The 24,355-nt window shown below is 41.9% G+C and overlaps 2 protein-coding genes across 3 annotated transcripts in view; one reads left to right on the top strand and one right to left on the bottom strand.

The window, feature by feature from the left end:
- The first annotated feature begins 1,698 nt into the window (after window positions 1–1,698).
- LOC133554145 (proteasomal ubiquitin receptor ADRM1-like) lies at window positions 1,699–13,757 on the top strand. The gene is made up of 10 exons (XM_061902576.1): window positions 1,699–1,817; window positions 2,272–2,517; window positions 4,766–4,882; window positions 4,958–5,150; window positions 6,764–6,845; window positions 9,106–9,245; window positions 9,311–9,445; window positions 9,517–9,674; window positions 9,737–9,839; window positions 13,519–13,757. Exons 2-10 carry the CDS (start codon window positions 2,308–2,310, stop codon window positions 13,596–13,598), a joined length of 1,218 nt encoding a protein of 405 aa, XP_061758560.1. The 5' UTR covers window positions 1,699–1,817; window positions 2,272–2,307; the 3' UTR covers window positions 13,599–13,757.
- Window positions 13,716–24,355, bottom strand: part of lama5 (laminin, alpha 5) — a 201,957-nt gene continuing 191,317 nt past the window's right edge. Inside the window, exons 73-80 of one of the 2 annotated variants that reach the window (XM_061902575.1) lie at window positions 21,914–22,068; window positions 19,620–19,806; window positions 19,412–19,549; window positions 19,192–19,351; window positions 18,988–19,118; window positions 18,831–18,924; window positions 18,633–18,752; window positions 13,716–14,253 (exon numbers count right to left, since the gene is read on the bottom strand). In XM_061902575.1, coding sequence (XP_061758559.1) covers window positions 14,114–14,253; window positions 18,633–18,752; window positions 18,831–18,924; window positions 18,988–19,118; window positions 19,192–19,351; window positions 19,412–19,549; window positions 19,620–19,806; window positions 21,914–22,068 — 1,125 coding nt within the window. In that variant the 3' untranslated portion in view covers window positions 13,716–14,113. Of the gene's footprint in view, window positions 14,254–18,632; window positions 18,753–18,830; window positions 18,925–18,987; window positions 19,119–19,191; window positions 19,550–19,619; window positions 19,807–21,913; window positions 22,069–24,355 lie in introns of both variants that reach the window. The other variant, XM_061902574.1, reaches the window with a different exon arrangement.

Genomic DNA, 24,355 nt, shown 5'->3' on the forward strand with positions numbered 1-24,355 from the left:
AAGGGGTAATTGCCAACTTCCTGTTGATTTTTGCTGAAGGACGTCAATTATTAAAATGTAAAATGTAGACCTACTTAGAGGTTTTTGTTTCATGTCTTTACGACATTCCTACCGGAAGTTACAAGCAGTTTTGTCTTGTGTTTTCTTCCGAGGAGCAGTGTTTTATTCCTAGGGGGCGCTAGGGCGCAATTTTGAGATTTGGGGTTTGGTTTTTTATTAGATCGCAATTATCGCCAGTCCTGATGTGTGTGCCAAGTTTGGTGAGTTTTGAAGCATTTTAAGGGGGTCAAATTACAGCTCAAAGAGGCAAAAATTACATTTGTAAGGAAACTTTGTTTTGAAGGGGTAATTGCCAACTTCCTGTTGATTTTTGCTGAAGGACGTCAATTATTAAAATGTAAAATGTAGACCTACTTAGAGGTTTTTGTTTCATGTCTCTACGACATTCCTACCGGAAGTTACAAGCAGTTTTGTCTTGCGTTTTCTTCCGAGGAGTGTTTTATTCCTAGGGGGCGCTAGGGCGCAATTTTGAGATTTGGGGTTTGGTTTTTTATTAGATCGCAATTATCGCCAGTCCTGATGTGTGTGTCCAGTTTGGTGAGTTTTGAAGCATTTTAAGGGGGTCAAATTACAGCTCAAAGAGGCAAAAATTACATTTGTAAGGAAACTTTTGTTTTGAAGGGGTAATTGCCAACTTCCTGTTGATTTTTGCTGAAGGACGTCAATTATTAAAATGTAAAATGTAGACCTACTTAGAGGTTTTTGTTTCATGTCTCTATGACATTCCTACCGGAAGTTACAAGCAGTTTTGTCAGTGTTTTCTTCCGAGGAGCAGTGTTTTATTCCTAGGGGGCGCTAGGGCGCAATTTTGAGATTTGGGGTTTGGTTTTTTATTAGATCGCAATTATCGCCAGTCCTGATGTGTGTGTCCGGTTTGGTGAGTTTTGAAGCATTTTAAGGGGGTCAAATTACAGCTCAAAGAGGCAAAAATTACATTTGTAAGGAAACTTTTGTTTTGAAGGGGTAATTGCCAACTTCCTGTTGATTTTTGCTGAAGGACGTCAATTATTAAAATGTAAAATGTAGACCTACATAGAGGTTTTTGTTTCATGTCTCTACAACATTCCTACCGGAAGTTACAAGCAGTTTTGTCTTGTGTTTTCTTCCGAGGAGGAGTTTTTATTCCTAGGGGGCGCTAGAGCGCAATTGTGAGATTTGGGGTTTGTTTTTTTATTAGATCGCAATTATCGCCAGTCCTGATGTGTGCGTCCAGTTTGGTGAGTTTTGAAGCATTTTAAGGGGGTCAAATTACGGCTCAAAGAGGCAAAAATGACATTTATAAGGAAACTTTTGTTTTGAAGGGGTTTTTGCCAACTTCCTGTTGATTTTTGCTGAAGGAAGTCAGTCTATGAAATCTAGGTCTAAATCAGACCTACATAGAGGTTTTTGTTTCATGTCTTTATGACATTCCTAACGGAAGTTACAAGCAGTTTGGTCAGTGTTTTTCCTAGGGGGCGCTAGAGCGCAATTTGTGTGTGTTAAATTTGGTGAGTTTTGAAGCATGTTAAGTGCGTCAAATTAGAGGCGGGGGAATAATAATAATAATAAAAAAAAAAAAAAAAAAAAAAAAATAAAACCTTAGAAATACAATAAGGTCCTCTGTCCCAAAGGTACATTCGGTTCCTAAAAATAATAATAATAATAACAACACTTGAGTAGTAATTTATTGTTACCCACAATTCCTTGCTACTTGATCACGTGATTGAGCCGCCTACTCGTCATAACGCACAAGCTGAAACTGCATTTTAAAGCTTCTGGTAACTATATTATCCTGTTTAAAAGGAAACTATCCAAACCTACACTTTTTTGACAACTTGTTTGTGGTGAAAGCCATTTTCTTCATATGACTTTTTTTACTATTAACCGTGCCGCAGCGTCGCTTTAACCACGTCATCGGCTAATGTTAGCATGCTAGCCCCTCTGCCAGCAAGCCAACTGATGACGTCAACGTAATAATTGTCTAATACTCAACATTTTTGTTCGTAGGATGACTTTAATGAGATTAAATGCGCCTTTGACTGACGTGTTTTCGTCGTCTCTAACTCGTTTAGGTCCAACTTCCTGGACTGTTAGCCCAAGTCAGATACTTTCCCGATAACAGATGATGGGGCGATACCTGGCAGATACTTTCCTGATACCAGATGATGATAAGCTGTTATCACTTTAAATGTACGTGTAGCCAACCGTGTTGTGCCTCCTTCTTCACTTCAGGCTGCTGAGAAAATCACCACAACTATAAATCGCGAGATGTCGTCCGGAGCTCTCTTCCCCAGCCTGGTGAGCGGATCCAGAGGAAGCTCCAGCAAGTACCTGGTGGAGTTCCGTGCGGGCAAGATGACCCTGAAGGGGAAGACGGTGACGGCCGACAAGCGTAAAGGAACCGTGTACGTCCAGCAGACCGACGACTCCCTCATCCACTTCTGCTGGAAGGACAGGACTACGGGGAACGTGGACGACGTCAGTAACGCACATTCCCCTCAGAACGTCCTCCTGTAGTGGCTTATGTTTACTTAAAGGCCTACTGAAAGCCACTACTACCGACCACCCAGTCTGATATCAATGATGAAATATTAACATTGCAACACATGCCAACACGGCCGGTTTAGTTTACTAAATTGCAATTTTAGATTTCCCGTGAGGTATCCTGTTGAAAACGTCGCGGAATGATGCGTGACGTCACATTTTCTCCCAGCACCGAACACGGCTAAAAGTAGTCTGTTTTTATCGCATAATTACACAGTATTCTGGACAAGTGTTGCTGAATCTTTTGAAATGTGTTCAATTAATAATGGAGACGTCAAAGAAGAAAGATGTTGGCGGAAAGCGTTGCATTGCAGCCGGCTGTAGCAACACAAACACAGCCGGTGTTTCTTTGTTGTGAAGCTTTACAATATGGAACAGAGCGGTCAAGCGAACATGGTTCTCTACCACATGTCCACCGGCAGGTTTCGGTGAGAAATTTGTGGTAATAAGTCGGTTCTTACTGTAAACATGAGCGGAGCTTGTGTTGTTCTTCCTGCAGCTGTCAGAGGCAGCTGCGACTTTCATGGCTTCACTCAGACACTGGCGGTCACCACAACCCTCCAACCTTCAGGTATGACTATTAAATCTCACTAAAACACTAGTAACACAATAAGCAGATAAGGGATTTTCCAGAATTATCCTAGTAAATGTGTCTAATAACATCTGAATCGCTCCTGCCCCTCGTCTTTTTTTCTTTTCTTCTAGCCCTTCACTCTCACTATCCTCATCCACAAATCTTTCATCCTCGCTCCAATTAATGGGGAAATTGTCGCTTTCTCGGTCCGAATCGCTCTCGCTGCTGGTGGCCATGATTGTAAACAATGTGTGGATGTGACGTCACGCGCACATCGTCTGCTACTTCCGGTACAGGCAAGGCTTTTTTTATTAGCGACCAAAAGCTGTGAACTTTATCGTTGATGTTCTTTCAGCATCCTTTCAGCAAACATGGCAATATCGTGAAATGATCAAGTATGACACATAGAATGGACCTGCTATCCCCGTTTTTAAATAAGAACATCTCATTTCAGTAGACCTTAAAACAGGGATAGCAGGTCCATTCTATGTGTCATACTTGATCATTTCGCGATATTGCCATATTTTTGCTGAAAGGATTTAGTAGAGAACATCCACGATAAAGTTCGCAACTTTTGGTCGCTAATAAACAAGCCTTGCCTGTACCGGAAGTAGCAGACGATGTGCGCGTGACGTCACGGGTTGTGGAGCTCCTCACATCTGAACATTGTTTACAATCATGGCCACCAGCAGCGAGAGCGATTCAAACCGAGAAAGCGACGATTTCCCCATTAATTTGAGCGGGGATGAAAGATTCGTGGATGAGGAAAGTGAGTGAAGGGCTTGAAAAAAAAAGACTAGACGGCAGTGGGAGTGATTCAGATGTTATTAGACAAATTTACTAGGATAATTCTGGAAAATCCCTTATCTACTTATTGTGTTACTAGTGTTTTAATGAGATCATATGGTCGTACCTGTACAACCTGAAGGTCGGCCCCGCACCTTTCTTCTGCACCAGTCGATGGGTGGTGGCGATGCCCATCTCTGCTTTCGCAAGGGACCGTCTTCCAAACGCGATTTTTCAAAATGATCGCTGCATAATACAGTACTTTGTGTGTGTGGTCCAATCCAACCGTGTTCGCTTGACCATAGTAAAGCTTCACCATCATCTTTCGTGAATGTAAACAATGAAACAGCGGCTGTGTTTGTGTTGCTAAAGGCGGCTGTAATACACCTGCTTCCCACCTACGGCTTTCTTCTTTGATGTCTCCATTTTTCATTTAACAAATTGCAAAAGATTCAGCAACACAGATGTTGTGTAATTATGCGATGAAAACAGACTACTTAATAGCTGGGAACGATGCTGGAAAAAAATGTCCTCTACAATCCGTGACATAACGCACACACGTCATCATACCGAGACATTTCAGCAGCATATTTTGGCGCAAAATTTAAAAATGCAATTTAGTCAACTAAAAAGGCCGTATTGGCATGTGTTGCAATGTTAATATTTCATCATTGATATATAAACTATCAGACTGCGTGGTCGCTAGTAGTGGCTTTCAGTAGGCCTTTATCTGCACAGAGTGGCAGGCGTCTATCAGTATTTCAAATAGGCATCTCAAATATAATTATAAGTGATTTTGCCTTTTCATTTGTTGATGTGCAGGACTTGATCATCTTCCCCGACGACTGCGAGTTCAAGAAGGTCACCCAGTGCACCACCGGGCGGGTCTTTGTGCTCAAGTTCAAGTCAGAGTCCAAGAGACTCTTCTTCTGGATGCAGGTAAGCGCGCCGCCGCATGCACCACTGTCCTCTCTAAAGGAATGGAAGGCTGACGACGCTCGTGGTTAACTCCAGGAGCCCAAGTCGGACAAGGATGACGAGTACTGCCGGAAGGTCAACGAGTACCTGAACAACCCCCCCATCCCCGGGGCGCCCGGCAGTGGGGGTCACGAGTTGTCGTCGCTGGGGGGCGAAGGTGGCCTCCAAAACCTGCTGGGGAACATGAGCCACAACCAGCTGATGCAGCTGATCGGAACCAGCGGACTGGGTGAGTTGCCGTTGCCGTGGAAACACAACAGGAAATGAATACTTTTGTCAACAACCCGTTGACCAGTGTAGTAGACTTAAGTATTCATTAAGTACCACCATAATGACAACATTAAAATACAGTAATGTAGTAGACCCAAGTATTCATTAAGTACCACCATGACAACATTAAATTCAGTAGTGTAGTAGACCCAGTATTCATTAAGTACCACCATGACAAAAATTAAATACATTAGTGTAGTAGACCTAAGTATTCATCAAGTACCAACTTAATGACATTAAATACAGTAGTGTAGTAGACCTAAGTATTCATTAAGTACCACCATAATGACATTGAATACAGTAGTGTAGTAGACCTAAGTATTCATCAAGTACCAACTTAATGACATTAAATACAGTAGTGTAGTAGACCTAAGTATTCATTAAGTACCACCATCATGACATCATTAAATACAGTAGTGTAGTAGACATAAGTATTCATTAAGTACCACCATCATGACAACATTAAATACAGTAGTGTAGTAGACCCAAGTATTCAGTAAGTACCACCATAATGACAACATTAAATACAGTAGTGTAGTAGACCTAAGTATTCATTAAGTACCACCATCATGACAACATTAAATACAGTAGTGTAGTAGACCTAAGTATTCATTAAGTACCACCATCATGACAACATTAAATACAGTAGTGTAGTAGACCTAAGTATTCATTAAGTACCACCATAATGACAACATTAAATACAGTAGTGTAGTAGACCCAAGTATTCATTAAGTACCACCATAATGACAACATTGAATACAGTAGTGTAGTAGACCAAAGTATCCATTAAGTACCACCATAATGACAACATTAAATACAGTAGTGTAGTAGACCTAAGTATTCATTAAGTACACTATAATGACAACATTAAAATACAGAAGTGTAGTAGACCTAAGTATTCATTAAGTACCACCATAATGACAACATTAAATACAGTAGTGTAGTAGACCTAAGTATTCATTAAGTACCACCATAATGACAACATTAAATACAGTAGTGTAGTAGACCTAAGTATTCATTAAGTACCACCATCATGACAACATTGAATACAGTAGTGTAGTAGACCAAAGTATCCATTAAGTACCACCATAATGACAACATTAAATACAGTAGTGTAGTAGACCTAAGTATTCATTAAGTACAGTATAATGACAACATTAAAATACAGAAGTGTAGTAGACCTAAGTATTCATTAAGTACATTATAATGACAACATTAAAATACAGCGGTGTAGTAGACCTAAGTATTCATTAAGTACACTATAATGACAACATTAAAATACAGCGGTGTAGTAGACCTAAGTATTCATTAAGTACACTATAATGACAACATTAAAATACAGTGGTGTAGTAGGCTTAATTATTCATTCAAACAAGGCAGAGGTTTTAATTAACAAGCATATTATGTTTGGCCACTGTAACATTACACACAGTTTGAACAGTAACACCGTGTTTGAATATTTGATGTGATTGTTTGGTGTACCACTAGATGGAGCCAGGTATGCGTGCCACAGCTTTAGAATCACTGCACGAGAATCCAGCTCCTCACCATTTTCACTATGCTTGGTTTCAGGAGGTCTGGGCGCCCTGGCAGGACCAGGACTCGCCAACCTGCTCGGAGGGGGCGGACCCACCGCCAGCAGCTCCTCATCCAGGTGAGGTCCACCTTTCAACCTTCTTGACTGGCACCCAGGTGTAAAGTTGTCAACTTTCAGTACTATGGTGGCCGCTCATAAGCGCTTGTCAAACTTAACTCACATTGAAACGAGCTTGCACCTTGCATATTTTATACCAGCAGTTTGTAAGGAGGTCCAGGTGCAGAGAAGACCATCTAGAGAAGGAACTCCCCTTTTATTTGGAAGTCCACTCCATCTAACCTGATACTGATTATTGATACTTTTGACTTGGAATGCTCGGATCACTGAATTCTGAAAATGGTGCAAAATAGTCAGTGTTGTGTAGAGAGACAACACCACTTACCATATTTCCTTGAATTGCCGCCGGGTATTTAATATGTGCCTGCCTAGAATTACTGCCGGGTCAAACTCGTCACGTCACGAGTGACACTTCACCTGTCATCATTTTCAAAATGGAGGAGGCTTATTTCAAAAATTTGAAATCGCATAAAGAGAAGATTAAGTATTCAGTAGGATTTAAGGTCCAAGCTATTGAATATGCTAAACAGAACAATAAGCAGTTATGTTTTATCAATATACCGTAGCTGCGTGTGTCAAATATGAGTCATTAAATGACTCCCGCCTCCTGGTGGTAGAGGGCGCTAGTGATCCTTCTTGCGACTACTCGGCTGCAGAAGAAGTGACAACAAGCAGCAAAAGTGAGAAGCGATCGTTTATTTTTTCCTCTCGCTTGCACTTTTAACATGGAGGATTACATATCTAAATTAAAACCGTTTTCTAAACTGGACTTTCAATGGAAGCAGGAGGTAATAAAGGAAGATTTCCATCGAGACAGAGGCTTTTAAAACTGAAGAAAGATAAGGAAGACTTCTATAAACAAGTTATCGATGCTTTTGATCAGAAGGAGCTGCGCATGGACTTCATTTATAAGTAAAGGTAAGACCATAATGTTTTTTTCATTAAATGTGCTTTTCATGATGGTATCCTTACATCACACTCAAATTTATAAGCGCAGGCCTAAATTTACCGCAGGCCTTTGGTAAGTGCAGGAGTGAGAAAAGGCTTTAAATTAATTAGCGCCCCGGCTGCAATTCAAGGAAATACGGAATGCTTGTTTTACATGTAATAATATTGAACCATTTTTTAGGCCTGTGGACCACATTCATCCCATTAGAAATATGAATCTGCAGGGTTTGTGATCATCTAATCCAGATGAGAGAAATCCAGGTATAGTGGTTTCTAATCTGGACCTGGACTAAAGTAGTCTATTAAACAGGGCTGAATGGGTCCTAAAAATAGAAAAAAGGCTTCACAAATGACAAAATGAGTTTTTTGCAATCTTTAGGGTCTGTCAGATCATTGTTTTGAATCTGGACCTGTATCATTATTACATGCTTCAAAATGGTTGTTATAGTTTCATGAAATCAATTATAGATTTCAGAAACTTCATTATGGATCCTTACAAACAATTTATATTTTCTGCTAACTTGTTGCTGTTACTTTTCACGCGTGACCACGTGTGGTACTATAACAATCTACAAGGTTAATGCGGTTTACTTTCTTCCCCTCCATTTATCTGCTTTCTTTTGTATTTCAAGTTATCATTACATTCATGTATTGTTGATAATAGAGGTAATTATTACCATTCGTTATCAATAGTACTATTTTTATTGGTATTTGTATTGATCCATTTGTAGTATAATAATGTTCATTGTCATTTCTGTGTTATTAATATTTACTTTACTGACTGTTCCTTTGATATCAATTTCACTATAATATTGTGTTTTATTATTCAGGTTGTCTCTGTCTTATCCCCCACTATTTCCCCATCGGTCTAACTTTCTTTCTCTTTCCATCCCCCTTTCACCAAATAATAATATAAATACATTTACTTAAGTCAAATATAACTAGGACAACAAGTAAATGTGTACAGCAGACATAGATAATCTACATCAACTATATGATTTGTCTAAATAGCTGGACAGGACAAAAAAACTAAAGATTTAGCACGGGTGACAAAAATGATTAACATTGCAGGTATCAGCCTGGTATCGACTATCAGTATCGGCCATTGTTCAAATCAGAGGCCTGTGACCATGTTGACGTTGACAATAACACGTTTTTCATTTGGCTGTCAAGTTTGAGGAGGACTTAAGCGAGCACTTGTTAGAACTCAGTGAACGAGCTGGTTGACACAAGCGGGTTGTCAACATAAGCGGGACTGACTTGTGTTCAGTGATCGTTATTACAACTTGTTTATTTTTTTTCCAATTCAAAGTTCTCGCAGTCAGTCGGCGGCCGCCACCCCGTCATCAGGCTCCGCCCCCAGGCTGAGCTCCTCCCAGGCCGCCCCCACCACCCCGGTGACCCCCGCTGCCTCGGCCGCCGCCCCCGCCAGCGTGGCCCCCTCCACGCCAGGTAGGCAAGACGTGAACAAGCCATTGGTCGCCCGTCCTCCTCTGACTCCGCCCACTCTGACACAGCTCCGGCTCAGCCCCCGCTGGTCCCCGCCTCCGTCGGAAGCCCCGCCTCCCACCAGGCCATTCAGCTCAGCGACCTTCAGAGCATCCTGGCCACCATGAACGTCCCGGCGGCGGCGGCTACCGCGGGCTCAGCAGGTGAGAGAAGACGCCTTGACGTCATGGTGGCGATGGCGGCGGCTTGTGAAGACGCTCTTCCTCTTCCTCAGTGGACCTGGCCAGCGTGTGCACGCCGGACGTGATGGCGCCCATCCTGGCCAACGCCGAGGTGCAGCGCCGGCTCCTCCCCTTCCTGCCCACCGGCGACAGCCTGGCTCAGAGCGGCGAGGAGATCCACAACACCATCAGCTCGCCGCAGTTCCAGCAGGTGATGTCATCCATCGCCGCTTCACCAATCAAAGTCTCTGATGTCTCTGTCCCCGCCCACAGTCCATGAGCTTGTTCAGCAGCGCGCTGGCCTCAGGTCAGCTGGGGCCGCTCATGAGTCAGTTTGGACTGCCGCCGGACGCCGTGGACGCCGCCAACAAAGGAGGTGACGCACGCACGCCTTTACACCTCCTTCCTGGTCCTTTTAATAATAATATCAGCAACGCCACATGAGGACTAAATGACTTTATTGTCCTTTAAAGAAACTATTTAATTAGAATTCATTGCTATGATTTTACAAAATTATACAATATCTTGTCCTTTTTTTTAAAAAGGGTAATGTTAAATAATTGTATTATAATTTATTGCAATACCTTTACAAAATGATGCAATATCTTGTACTTTAACACTGCTGTTTAGTTTTGTAAATACATTTTTAATTATAAATTATTGCAATTTCACAAAATACAAAGTCTTGTCCTTTAAAGCCTTTTTTAAATCCATCCTTCCATCTTCCTGCCACTTATCAGACTCTAGATGAGGGGGGCAGCAGTCTCAGCAGATACTTCCCTGTCCTCGCCCACCTTCTCTAGCTCCATAGAGGGACACTGAGGTGTTCCCAGGCCAGTTGTGGGACATAGTCCCTCTAAGGTGTCCTGGGTCTGCCCCAAGACAAGCCCAAAACATCTCCCCCTAACTCTGAGGGTGATCTCCCCCTAACTCTGAGGCTGATCTCCTCCTAACTCTGAGGCTGATCTCTCTCTAACTCTGAGGCTGATCTCCCCCTAACTCTGAGGCTGATCTCCCCCTAACTCTGAGGCTGATCTCCCCCTAACTCTGAGGCTGATCTCCCCCTAACTCTGAGGCTGATCTCCCCCTAACTCTGAGGCTGATCTCCCCCTAACTCTGAGGCTGATCTCCCCCTAACTCTGAGGGTGATTTCCCCCTAACTCTGAGGGTGATTTCCCCCTAACTCTGAGGGTGATTTCCCCCTAACTCTGAGGGTGATTTCCCCCTAACTCTGAGGCTGATCTCCCCCTAACTCAGAGGCTGATCTCCCCCTAACTCTGAGGCTGATCTCCCCCTAACTGAGGCTGATCTCCCCCTAACTGAGGCTGATCTTCCACTAACTCTGAGACTGATCTCCCCCTAACTCTGAGGGTGATCTCCCCCTAACTCTGAGGGTGATCGCCCCCTAACTCTGAGGGTGATCGCCCCCTAACTCTGAGGCTGATTTCCCCCTAACTCTGAGGCTGACCTCCCCCTAACTCTGAGGCTGACCTCCCCCTAACTCTGAGGGTGATCTCTCCCTAACTCTGAGGGTGATCTCTCCCTAACTCTGAGGCGGAACTCCCCCTAACTCTGAGGCGGAACTCCCCCTAACTCTGAGGCTGATCTCCCCCTAACTCTGAGGCTGATCTCCCCCTAACTCTGAGGCTGATCTCCCCCTAACTCTGAGGCTGATCTCCCCCTAACTCTGAGGCTGATCTCCCCCTAACTCTGAGGCTGATCTCCCCCTAACTCTGAGGCTGATCTCCCCCTAACTCTGAGGCTGATCTCCCCCTAACTCTGAGGGTGATCTCCCCCTAACTCTGAGAGTGATTTCCCTCTAACTCTGAGAGTGATTTCCCTCTAACTCTGAGAGTGATTTCCCTCTAACTCTGAGGCTGATCTCCCCCTAACTCCGAGGGTGATCTCCCCCTAACTCTGAGGCCGATCTCCCCCTAACTCTGAGGCTGATCTCCCCCTAACTCTGAGGCTGATCTCCCCCCAACTCTGAGGGGGTTCCCAGACATCTTGCGGAGGAAACTCATTTCTGCTGCTTGTATTCGTCACCTTGTCCTTTCGGTCATTACCCATAGTTCATGACCATAGGTGAGGGTAAGAACGCAGACTGAGCAGCAAATGGAGAGCTTCGCCTTCTGGCTCAGCTCCTTCTTCACCACAACAGACTGTGACTCCATCACTGCCGACGCTGCACCGATCCGTCTGTCAATTTCACATTTCATTCTTCACTGGTGAATTCGACCCTGAGATACTTGAACTCCACTCTTGACCCAGGGGGTAAAGTTCTACCCCTTCCCACTGAGAAACATGGCCTCAGATTTGGAGGTGCTGATCCGTCTCCCAGCAGCTTCACACTTCAAACCACTGAAGGTACCAGTCTAATGAAGCCCACAAGATCACATCATCTGCAAAAAGCAGAGATGTGATCCTCTGGCCACCAACTAGAAACCCTCCACACCCTGACTGCACCTAAAAGTTCTGTCCATGAAGATCATGACCGGAGTTTGACCGGAGTCCAAAATCCACTGGGAACATGTCTGACTTAATACTGGCAATTCAAACCAGATCCCTGGTCTGCTTGGCCTGTAGCAAAGGACCCTGGACTCCAGGATCACCCCCCACAGAACACGATCAAAGGCCTTCTCCAAATCCACAAAACACACGTGGACTAGGTGAGCAAACTCAGATTCCCACTCCAGTACCCTAGCAAGGGTATAAATCTGGTCCTGGACGAAAACCACATTGTTCCTCCTGAATCCGAGGCTCGACTAAAGACCAGACTCTCCTCTGAGAAGTGTGATCCCTCTCAAATTGGAACACACCCTTCTTTAAAAAAGGGACCAGCACCCTGGTCTGCCAATCCAGAGGTATGGTCCCAGACTGTGTTGAAGAGACATGTCAGCCATGACAGTCCCCCAACATCCACAGCCTTCAGGTGTTTGGGGCCAATCTCACCCTCTCGGGGGTCTTGCCACTGGGCGGTTACTTTGATGACCTCGGCTCCAGTGAAGGACTTGTGACCTCAGACTCTGCCTCCTCTATTGAGGGTGTGGGTCCTCAAGGTCCACGATATCCCCAGTAGTGTCCAGCAGGCCCTCAATACTCAGTCCTGATGGTTGTTCAGTGTCTCTGGGAGGCAGACCTTCTTTCTTCTTGGAGGAAGTCCTGGCCACCAGGTGCTCACCTGGGCAACATGCGGTTTCTGGATCTTCTTTTCTTCATAAAAGTCTTTTTAACCATCAGCTGGGACGTCGGAAGGCCACCAGGGACCTGAAGCTCCTTGGATCATTTGGGTCCTCGTTAAGATGGCGAGTCATTTCACAAAATGATACAATATCTTTAACTTTGCCCTTTTTTAAATAATTGTATTATATATCATTTATTGCAATTATTTAGCTGAATCTTGTCCTTGAACACTGTCTTTTTTTACCCAATAACTACAGTGAATGTCATGCAAATAAAATATATTATTAATTTAATGGTAGTACAACAAAGCTCTATAATAACAATAATAATAAAATAATGTCATGTATTTTTACATCTATTTTTTACCCAATAACTACAGTGAATGTCATGCAAATAAAATATATTATTAATTTAATGGTAGTACAACAAAGCTCTATAATAACAATAATAATAAAAATAATGTCATGTATTTTTGTGGTATTTTTACATCTATTTTTTACCCAATAACTACAGTGAATGTCATGCAAATAAAATATATTATTAATTTAATGGTAGTACAACAAAGCTCTATAATAACAATAATAATAAAATAATGTCATGTATTTTTACATCTATTTTTTACCCAATAACTACAGTGAATGTCATGCAAATAAAATATATTATTAATTTAATGGTAGTACAACAAAGCTCTATAATAACAATAATAATAAAAATAATGTCATGTATTTTTGTGGTATTTTTACATCTATTTTTTACCCAATAACTACAGTGAATGTCATGCAAATAAAATATATTATTAATTTAATGGTAGTACAACAAAGCTCTTTAATAACAATAATAATATAATGATGTCATGTATTTTTGTGGAGCAGATGTGGAGGCGTTTGCTCGAGCCATGCAGACCTCTAAAGGAGAGTCCAAGGACGAGGAAGAGGACATGAGTCTGGACTAGATCACATGGAGGACCTTTTTTTTTGTCTTTCTTACACTCCTGTCAATCATACCACACAACAGCTGTCAATCATGTCATCTTTTCTTACCTGTTAGACTTGATAATAAAAAGTGAAAATGTGTTTACAGGAACTTTTATTATAAAGTACATCAAAACATGTGTGAGGAGGTTCGTTCTTTATAAAAACAAGTGAATATATTAGTTTAAACTACACCTGAAACCATGACAACAGTATGATGTCATCATACCTCCATATAAGGCCCTTTAACTCATAATTACTGCATGATTCGCTCAAAATGTTGGCGCGAAATTTAGACGACAGCTTTAAATATTTCATCTTAAATGTCGGCCGTGTAGTCGAGCACACCCTGAAGACTTGAATACAAAATAAATAGGAATAGTTATATTTTAAATTAGCTACACTAAAATGACACCCACCACCTTAATTTGCTCTGGAATGTGATGCTAAGTCTGTGTGTGTGTGTGTATGTGTGTGTGTGTGTGTGTGTGTGCGTCTACGCGCTAGGGCAGCCGTGCGTTCCTACCGCACCGTGCACCGACAGCGCCTCGTCCAAAGGGGCGGGGCGTCCGTTGACGCTCACATGACGGACGCAGCCGTGGAAGGCGGGGACACTCGGTGACACTGTGACGCCATCTGGAGGACAGGTGGAGGATTGCAGGTTATGTGACGGCCCTTGGACCAACTTGCCCAAATCGCATCCGGAAAAACTAACTTTACTATTATTTTTACACTTGTATGTACGTTAAAATGTGACTTCTATAGAAGACTTTTATGACGGCTGGAGTTTGACCCTGGAACAGATTATTATGTACCTTAGATCAGGGGTTCTTCAACTGTTTACCTCAGAAAACACTTGACTCTCCAAGTACCAACATAGTAAAGTAGTGAAGTAGACCTAAGTATTCATCAAGTACCACCATAATGACAACATTAAATACAGTAGTGTAGTAGACCTAAGTATTCATTAAGTACCAACATAATGACATTAAAAAGTATTCATCAAGTACCACCATAATGACAACATTAAATACAGTAGTGTAGTAGACATAAGTATTCATTAAGTACCACCATCATGACAACATTAAATACAGTAGTGTAGTTGACCTAAATATTCATTAAGTACCACCTCAGTAATGACAACATTAAATACAGTAGTGTAGTAGACCTAAGTATTAATTAAGTACCACCACAATGACATTAAATACAGTAGTGTAGTAGACCTAAGTATTCATTAAGTACCACCATCATGACAACATTAAATACAGTAGTGTAGTTGACCGAAATATTCATTAAGTACCACCTCAGTAATGACGACATTAAATACAGTAGTGTAGTAGACCTAAGTATTCATTAAGTACCACCATAATGACATTAAATACAGTAGTGTAGTAGACCTAAGTATTCATTAAGTACCACTATCATGACAACATTGAATACAGTAGTGTAGTAGACCTAAGTATTCATTAAGTACCAACATCATGACAACATTAAATACAGTCGTGTAGTAGACCTAAGTATTCATTAAGTACCACCATAATGACAACATGAAATACAGTAGTGTAGTAGACCTAAGTATTCATTAAGTACCACCATCATGACAACATTAAATACAGTAGAGTAGTAGACCTAAGTTTTCATTAAGTACCAACATCATGACAACATTAAATACAGTAGAGTAGTTGACCTAAGTATTCATTAAGTACCACCTCAGTAATGACAACATTAAATACAGTAGTGTAGTAGACCTAAGTATTCATTAAGTACCACCATCATGACAACATTAAATACAGTAGAGTAGTTGACCTAAGTATTCATTAAGTACCACCTCAGTAATGACAACATTAAATACAGTAGTGTAGTAGACCTAAGTATTCATTGAGTACCACCATAATGACAACATTAAATACAGTAGTGTAGTAGACCTAAGTATCCATTAAGTACCACCATCATGACAACATTAAATACAGTAGTGTAGTAGACCTAAGTATTCATTAAGTACCACCTCAGTAATGACAACATTAAATACAGTAGTGTAGTAGACCTAAGTATTCATTAAGTACCACCTCAGTAATGACAACATTAAATACAGTAGTGTAGTAGACCTAAGTATTCATTAAGTACCACCATAATGACATTAAATACAGTAGTGTAGTAGACCTAAGTATTCATTAAGTACCACCATCATGACAACATTAAATACGGTAGTGTAGTAGACCTAAGTATTCATTAAGTACCACCATAATAACAACATTAAATACAGTAGTGTAGTAGACCTAAGTATTCATTAAGTACCACCATAATGACAACATTAACATACAGTAGTGTAGTAGTCCTAAATATTCATTAAGTACCACCATAATGACAACCTTAAATACAGTAGTGTAGTAGACCTAAGTATTCATTAAGTACCACCATAATGACAACATGAAATACAGTAGTGTAGTAGACCTAAGTATTCATTAAGTACCACCATCATGACAACATTAAATACAGTAGTGTAGTAGACCTAAGTATTCATTAAGTACCACCATAATGACAACATTAAATACAGTAGTGTAGTAGACCTAAGTATTCATTAAGTACCACCACAATGACATTAAATACAGTAGTGTAGTAGACCTAAGTATTCATTAAGTACCACCATCATGACAACATTAACATACAGTAGTGTAGTAGACCTAAGTATTCATTAAGTACCACCATAATGACAACATTAAATACAGTAGTGTAGTAGACCTAAGTATTCATTAAGTACCACCACAATGACAACATTAAATACAGTAGTGTAGTAGACCTAAGTATTCATTAAGTACCACTATCATGACAACATTGAATACAGTAGTGTAGTAGACCTAAGTATTCATTAAGTACCACTATCATGACAACATTGAATACAGTAGTGTAGTAGACCTAAGTATTCATTAAGTACCACCGTAATGACAACATTAAATACAGTAGTGTAGTAGACCTAAGTATTCATTAAGTACCACCATCATGACAACATTAAATACAGTGGTGTAGTAGACCTAAGTATTCATTAAGTACCACCATAATGACAACATTAAATACAGTAGTGTGGTAGACCTAAGTATTCATTAAGTACCACCATAATGACATTAAATACAGTAGTGTAGTAGACCTAAGTATTCATTAAGTACCACCATCATGACAACATTAAATACAGTGGTGTAGTAGACCTAAGTATTCATTAAGTACCACCATAATGACAACATTAAATACAGTAGTGTGGTAGACCTAAGTAGTCATTAAGTACCACCATAATGACATTAAATACAGTAGTGTAGTAGACCTAAGTATTCATTAAGTACCACCATCATGACAACATTAAATACAGTGGTGTAGTAGACCTAAGTATTCATTAAGTACCACCATAATGACAACATTAAATACAGTAGTGTGGTAGACCTAAGTATTCATTAAGTACCACCATAATGACATTAAATACAGTAGTGTAGTAGACCTAAGTATTCATTAAGTACCACCATCATGACAACATTAAATACAGTGGTGTAGTAGACCTAAGTATTCATTAAGTACCACCATAATGACAACATTAAATACAGTAGTGTGGTAGACCTAAGTATTCATTAAGTACCACCATCATGACAACATTAAATACAGTAGTGTAGTAGACCTAAGTATTCATTAAGTACCACCATAATGACAACTTTAAATATAGTAGTGTAGTAGACCTAAGTATTCATTAAGTACCACCATAATGACAACTTTAAATATAGTAGTGTAGTAGACCTAAGTATTCATTAAGTACCACTATCATGACCACATTGAATACAGTAGTGTAGTAGACCTAAGTATTCATTAAGTACCACCATAATGACAACTTTAAATATAGTAGTGTAGTAGACCTAAGTATTCATTAAGTACCACTATCATGACCACATTGAATACAGTAGTGTAGTAGACCTAAGTATTCATTAAGTACCACCATCATGACAACATTAAATACAGTAGTGTAGTAGACCTAAGTATTCATTAAGTACCACCATAATGACAACATTAAATACAGTAGTGTGGTAGACCTAAGTATTCATTAAGTACCACTATCATGACCACATTGAATACAGTAGTGTAGTAGACCTAAGTATTCATTAAGAACCACCATAATGACAACTTTAAATATAGTAGTGTAGTAGACCTAAGTATTCATTAAGTACCACTATCATGACCACATTGAATACAGTAGTGTAGTAGACCTAAGTATTCATTAAGTACCACCATAATGACAACTTTAAATATAGTAGTGTAGTAGACCTAAGTATTCATTAAGTACCACCATCATGACAACATTAAATACAGTAGTGTAGTAGACCTAAGTATTCATTAAGTACCACCATCATGACAACATTAAATACAGCAGTGTAGTAGACCTAAGTATTCATTAAGTACCACCATCATGACAACATTAAATACAGCAGTGTAGTAGACCTAAGTTTTCATTAAGTACCACCATCATGACAACATTAACATACAGTAGTGTAGTAGACCTAAGTATTCATTAAGTACCACCATCATGACAACATTAAATACAGTAGTGTAGTAGACCTAAGTATTCATTAAGTACCACCATAATGTCAACATTAAATACAGTAGTGTAGTAGACCCAAGTATTCATTAAGTACCACCATCATGACAACATTAACATACAGTAGTGTAGTAGACCTAAGTATTCATTAAGTACCACCATCATGACAACATTAAATACAGCAGTGTAGTAGACCTAAGTATTCATTAAGTACCACCATCATGACAACATTAAATATAGTAGTGTAGTAGACCTAAGTATTCATTAAGTACCACCTCAGTAATGACAACATTAAATACAGTAGTGTAGTAGACCTAAGTATTCATTAAGTAAACATTGTGTGTGTGTGTGTGATGTCATGTATTGTAATTGTGTGTGTGTGTGTGTGTGTGTGTGTGTGTGTGTGTGTGTGTGTGTGTGTGTGTGTGTGTGTGTGTGTGTTCCTAACCAGGAAGTCCTCCGACGTAGACGACCTCCTTGGCCCCGGCAGAGCGGCCATGTTTGGGCCCGGTGCCGAGCTGGCGTGCGGCGTCCACGTGCAGCTGCAGCACGCTACTCTTCTTCACCACTAGAGGCCGCCAAACAAGAAGAGAAGGACAATAAGATCCTCGAAGGCGGCGGCGGCGGCGGCGTGTTGGCGACTGACCTGTGATGGCGTGCCAGCGTCCGTCACACAGCGCTTCCTCCGGCGCCAGCGTTAAGGAGAAGTCACCTTTGGCGCCCCGCACTGACAACATGACCTACACACACGCCGCCATGTTAGCGCCACTCCTCACCGGCGGGTAGCTCCGCCCCCCACTCACCTCTCCTCTGCTCATCACCAAGCTCAGCCGCTGATTGGACGAGGTCCCGGCGTGCAGCAGTAGTCCGGAGTCCGACGCCGGCCGCACCTCCAGGCGGAGCTCCAGGTCGTGGCCGAGCGCCAGTAACTCACCTGCGGGAAGGGGAGGAGCTTCCTGTCAGGAGGCGGCGAGGCAACACGGGGACAAGACAAAATGGCGGCTCACCTACGACCACGTGGCCCCCCGCGCCCGTGAAGTAAGCGCCGGGCTGCAGAGGCTTCCGGAAGCAAGGGACCGCCCCCTGGCTGTGGGCGGGGCTTCCCGCGGGCGCCTGGTTCAGCGTGAGGTCGCGGACGCACCCGATGAAGCCGGACGTGGCGGCGGTCTGAGGAAGCGGCGTGTGAAGTCGATGCGGAGAGAAAGTGGGCGTGGTCAGGCGACCTACCGTGAGCGATGGCGGCAGTCCTCCGATGTAAAGCGGTCCCATGAGGCGCACGCCGCCGCCCGCCGGGACCCTCTTGGACTGAGCGTTGACGCCGTCCACCACCAGACTCATCTTGTCGCCGTCCCGCTTGATGAACACCTGACGACACGCCCCCATCTTAACTCCGCCCTCTGGCCAAGCAACCCCCCCCCCCCCTGTGACGTCTCACCGTGTGCCAGCGCCCGTCGTCGATGGCGGCGCGGCCTCGCAGGCTGACCTTCCGCCTCCCGCCCAGCGACAGCAGCAGGTGACCTTCCCGCACGCTCAGCGTCATGGCGGCGCCGCTTTGAGCGCCCGCCGCGTAGAGGATCAGACCTTGTGAGGAGTTGACCCTCACGGCCAGCGAGATGTGAGGTCTGCGGGACAAAGGTGACCTCATGACCACGCCCACAAGTATTTGGAAATAATAACAATAATCAAATAATATTGTTTTAAATATTGCTAATAAATATTGTCCAACATTAAAACTAAACAAATAGTAATATTGTCATGTGACTATCATAAATAACTAGGAGGGACATCAAACATAATACAAATTAAATAGTAATATTGTCATGTGATTGATTACAATACATGACATCACACACACACACACACACACAGACACACACACAATTACAACACATGACATCACACACACACACAATTACAACACATGACATCACACACACACACACATTTACAATACATGACATCACACACACACACACACACAATTACAACACATGACATCACACACACACACACAATTACAACACATGACATCACACACACACACACACACATTTACAATACATGACATCACACACACACACACACACACAATTACAACATGACATCACACACACACACACAATTACAACACATGACATCACACACACACACACACACACACACACAATTACAATACATGACATCACACACACACACACACACACACACAATTACAACACATGACATCACACACACACACACACACACACACACACAATTACAACACATGACATCACACACACACACACAATTACAACACATGACATCACACACACACACACACACACACAATTACAATACATGACATCACACACACACACACACACACACACACACAATTACAACACATGACATCACACACACACACACAATTACAACACATGACATCACACACACACACACACACACATTTACAATACATGACATCACACACACACACACACACAATTACAACACATGACATCACACACACACACAATTACAACACATGACATCACACACACACAAAATTACAATACATGACATCACACACACACACACAATTACAACACATGACATCACACACACACACACACAATTACAATACATGACATCACACACACACACACACACACACACACACAATTACAACACGTGACATCACACACACACACACACACACAATTACAACACATGACATCACACACACACACACACACACACAATTACAACACATGACATCACACACACACACATACAATTACAATACATGACATCACACACACACACACACAATTACAATACATGACATCACACACACACACACACACACACACACAATTACAACACGTGACATCACACACACACACACACACAATTACAACACATGACATCACACACACACACACACACACACACAATTACAACACATGACATCACACACACACACATACAATTACAATACATGACATCACACACTCACACACACACAATTACAATACATGACATCACACACACACACACATACAATTACAATACATGACATCACACACACACAATTACAATACATGACATCACACACACACACAATTACAACACATGACATCTCACACACACACAATTACAATACATGACATCACACACACACACAATTACAATACATGACATCATACACACACAATTACAATACGTGACATCATACACACACAATTACAATACATGACATCACACACACACACACACACACATTTACAATACATGACATCACACACACACACACACACACAATTACAACACATGACATCACACACACACACACAATTACAACACATGACATCACACACACACACACACACAATTACAATACATGACATCACACACACACAATTACAATACGTGACATCATACACACACAATTACAATACATGACATCACACACACACACAATTACAACACATGACATCTCACACACACACAATTACAACACATGACATCACACACACACACACACAATTACAATACATGACATCACACACACACACACAATTACAATACATGACATCACACACACACAATTACAATACATGACATCACACACACACACAATTACAACAAATGACATCACACACACACAATTACAATACATGACATCACACACACACACAATTACAACACATGACATCACACACACACACACACACACACACTCACTTGGAGCTGAGCGAAACAGGAAGTGAGTCGTAGCGTTGGTAGCTGTGCGTGCCGCCACTAAAGTAGGCGGCGCCCACTTCCTGCTCCAACAGCGCCCCCTGGCAGGACTCCCTGGTGTGGCGACTGCGAGAGGCCGACGCCTTCTTGTGCTTCCCCTGAAACGTCAACATCAGCATTTTAAATATGTTGTGTACACACTTCTATACTTCACTCATAAACATGTGCACTTGGAGTGTGTACTGTGTGTACTGTGTGAGTGTAGTGTACTGTGTGAGTGTAGTGTACTGTGTGTACTGTGTGAGTGTGCAGTGTGTGAGTGTAGTGTACTGTGTGTACTGTGTGAGTGTGCAGTGTGTGAGTGTAGTGTACTGTGTGTACTGTGAGTGTGCAGTGTGTGAGTGTAGTGTACTGTGTGTACTGTGTGAGTGTGCAGTGTGTGAGTGTAGTGTACTGTGTGTACTGTGTGAGTGTGCAGTGTGTGAGTGTAGTGTACTGTGTGTACTGTGTGAGTGTGCAGTGTGTGAGTGTGTAGTGTACTGTGTGAGTGTGTAGCGTAGTGTAGGTTGTGAGCGTGTAGTGTAGTGTAGTGTAGCGTATAAGTGTGTAGTGTAATGTAATGTGAGTGTGTAGTGTAGTGTGTAAGTGTGTAGTGTAATGTAATGTGAGTGTGTAGTGTAGTGTGTAAGTGTGTAGTGTAATGTAATGTGAGTGTGTAGTGTAGTGTGTAAGTGTGTAGTGTAATGTAATGTGTGAGTGTGTAGTGTAGCGTATAAGTTTGTAGTTTAATGTAATGTGTGAGGGTGTATTGTAGCGTATAAGTGTGTAGTGTAATGTAGTGTGTGAGTGTGTAGTGTAGTGTGTAAGTGTGTAGTGTAATGTAATGTGTAGTGTAATGTAGGGTTTGAGTGTGTAGTGTAATGTAGTGTAGTCTAATGTAGGTTGTGAGTGTGTAGTGTAGTGTAGGTTGTGAGTGTGTAGTGTAGTGTAGGTTGTGAGTGTGTGGTGTAGGTTGTGAGTGTGTAGTGTAATGTAGGTTGTGAGTGTGTAGTGTAGTGTAGCGTATAAGTGTGTAGTGTAATGTAGGTTGTGAGTGTGTAGTGTAGTGTAGGTTGTGAGTGTGTAGTGTAATGTAGTGTGTGAGTGTGTAGTGTAGCGTGTAAGTGTGTAGTGTAATGTAGTGTGTGAGTGTGTAGGGTAGCGTGTAAGTCTGTAGTGTAATGTAATGTGTAGTGTAATGTAGGTTGTGAGTGTGTAGTGTAGCGTGTAAGTGTGTAGTGTAATGTAGTGTGTGAGTGTGTAGTGTAGCGTGTAAGTGTGTAGTGTAATGTAGTGTGTGAGTGTGTAGTGTAGCGTGTAAGTGTGTAGTGTAATGTAGTGTGTGAGTGTGTAGTGTAGCGTGTAAGTGTGTAGTGTAGTGTAGGTTGTGAGTGTGTAGTGTAGGTTGTGAGTGTGTAGTGTAATGTAGGTTGTGAGTGTGTAGTGTAATGTAGTGTGTGAGTGTGTAGTGTAGCGTGTAAGTGTGTAGTGTAATGTAGTGTGTGAGTGTGTAGTGTAGCGTGTAAGTGTGTAGTGTAATGTAGTGTGTGAGTGTGTAGTGTAGCGTGTAAGTGTGTAGTGTAGTGTAGGTTGTGAGTGTGTAGTGTAGGTTGTGAGTGTGTAGTGTAATGTAGTGTGTGAGTGTGTAGTGTAGCGTGTAAGTGTGTAGTGTAATGTAGTGTGTGTGTGTAGTGTAGCGTGTAAGTGTGTAGTGTAATGTCATGTGTAGTGTAATGTAGGTTGTGAGTGTGTAGTGTAGCGTGTAAGTGTGTAGTGTAATGTAGTGTGTGAGTGTGTAGTGTAGCGTGTAAGTGTGTAGTGTAATGTAGTGTGTGAGTGTGTAGGGTAGTGTGTGAGTGTGTAGCGTGTAAGTGTGTAGTGTAATGTAGTGTGTGAGTGTGTAGGGTAGTATGTGAGTGTGTAGCGTGTAAGTGTGTAGTGTAATGTAGTGTGTGAGTGTAGTGTAATGTAGTGTGAGTGTGTAGTGTAATGTAGTGTGTGAGTGTGTAGTGTAATGTAGGTTGTGAGTGTGTAGTGTAGCGTGTAAGTGTGTGGTGTAATGTAGGTTGTGAGTGTGTAGTGTAGCGTGTAAGTGTGTAGGTGTGTAGTGTAATGTAGTGTGTGAGTGTGTAGTGTGTAAGTGTGTAGTGTAATGTAGTGTGAGTGTGTAGTGTAATGTAGTGTGTGAGTGTGTAGTGTAATGTAGGTTGTGAGTGTGTAGTGTAATGTAGTGTGTGAGTGTAGTGTAATGTAGTGTGTGAGTGTGTAGTGTAGCGTGTAAGTGTGTAGTGTAATGTAGTGTGTGAGTGTGTAGGGTAGCGTGTAAGTGTGTAGTGTAATGTAGTGTGTGAGTGTGTAGGGTAGCGTGTAAGTGTGTAGTGTAATGTAATGTGTAGTGTAATGTAG

This window comes from Nerophis ophidion, linkage group LG06 (genome assembly GCF_033978795.1).
Source record: "Nerophis ophidion isolate RoL-2023_Sa linkage group LG06, RoL_Noph_v1.0, whole genome shotgun sequence".
NCBI lineage: Eukaryota > Metazoa > Chordata > Actinopteri > Syngnathiformes > Syngnathidae > Nerophis > Nerophis ophidion.

Coding starts and splice junctions, on each gene's coding strand:
- LOC133554145 (XM_061902576.1), top strand. CDS start 2,308: ATGTCGTCCGGAGCTCTCTTCCCCAGCCTGGTGAGCGGATCCAGAGGA. Junction 6,846..9,105: donor GCCAGCAGCTCCTCATCCAG/GTGAGGTCCACC, acceptor TCCAATTCAAAG/TTCTCGCAGTCAGTCGGCGG. Junction 9,446..9,516: donor GGCTACCGCGGGCTCAGCAG/GTGAGAGAAGAC, acceptor CCTCTTCCTCAG/TGGACCTGGCCAGCGTGTGC.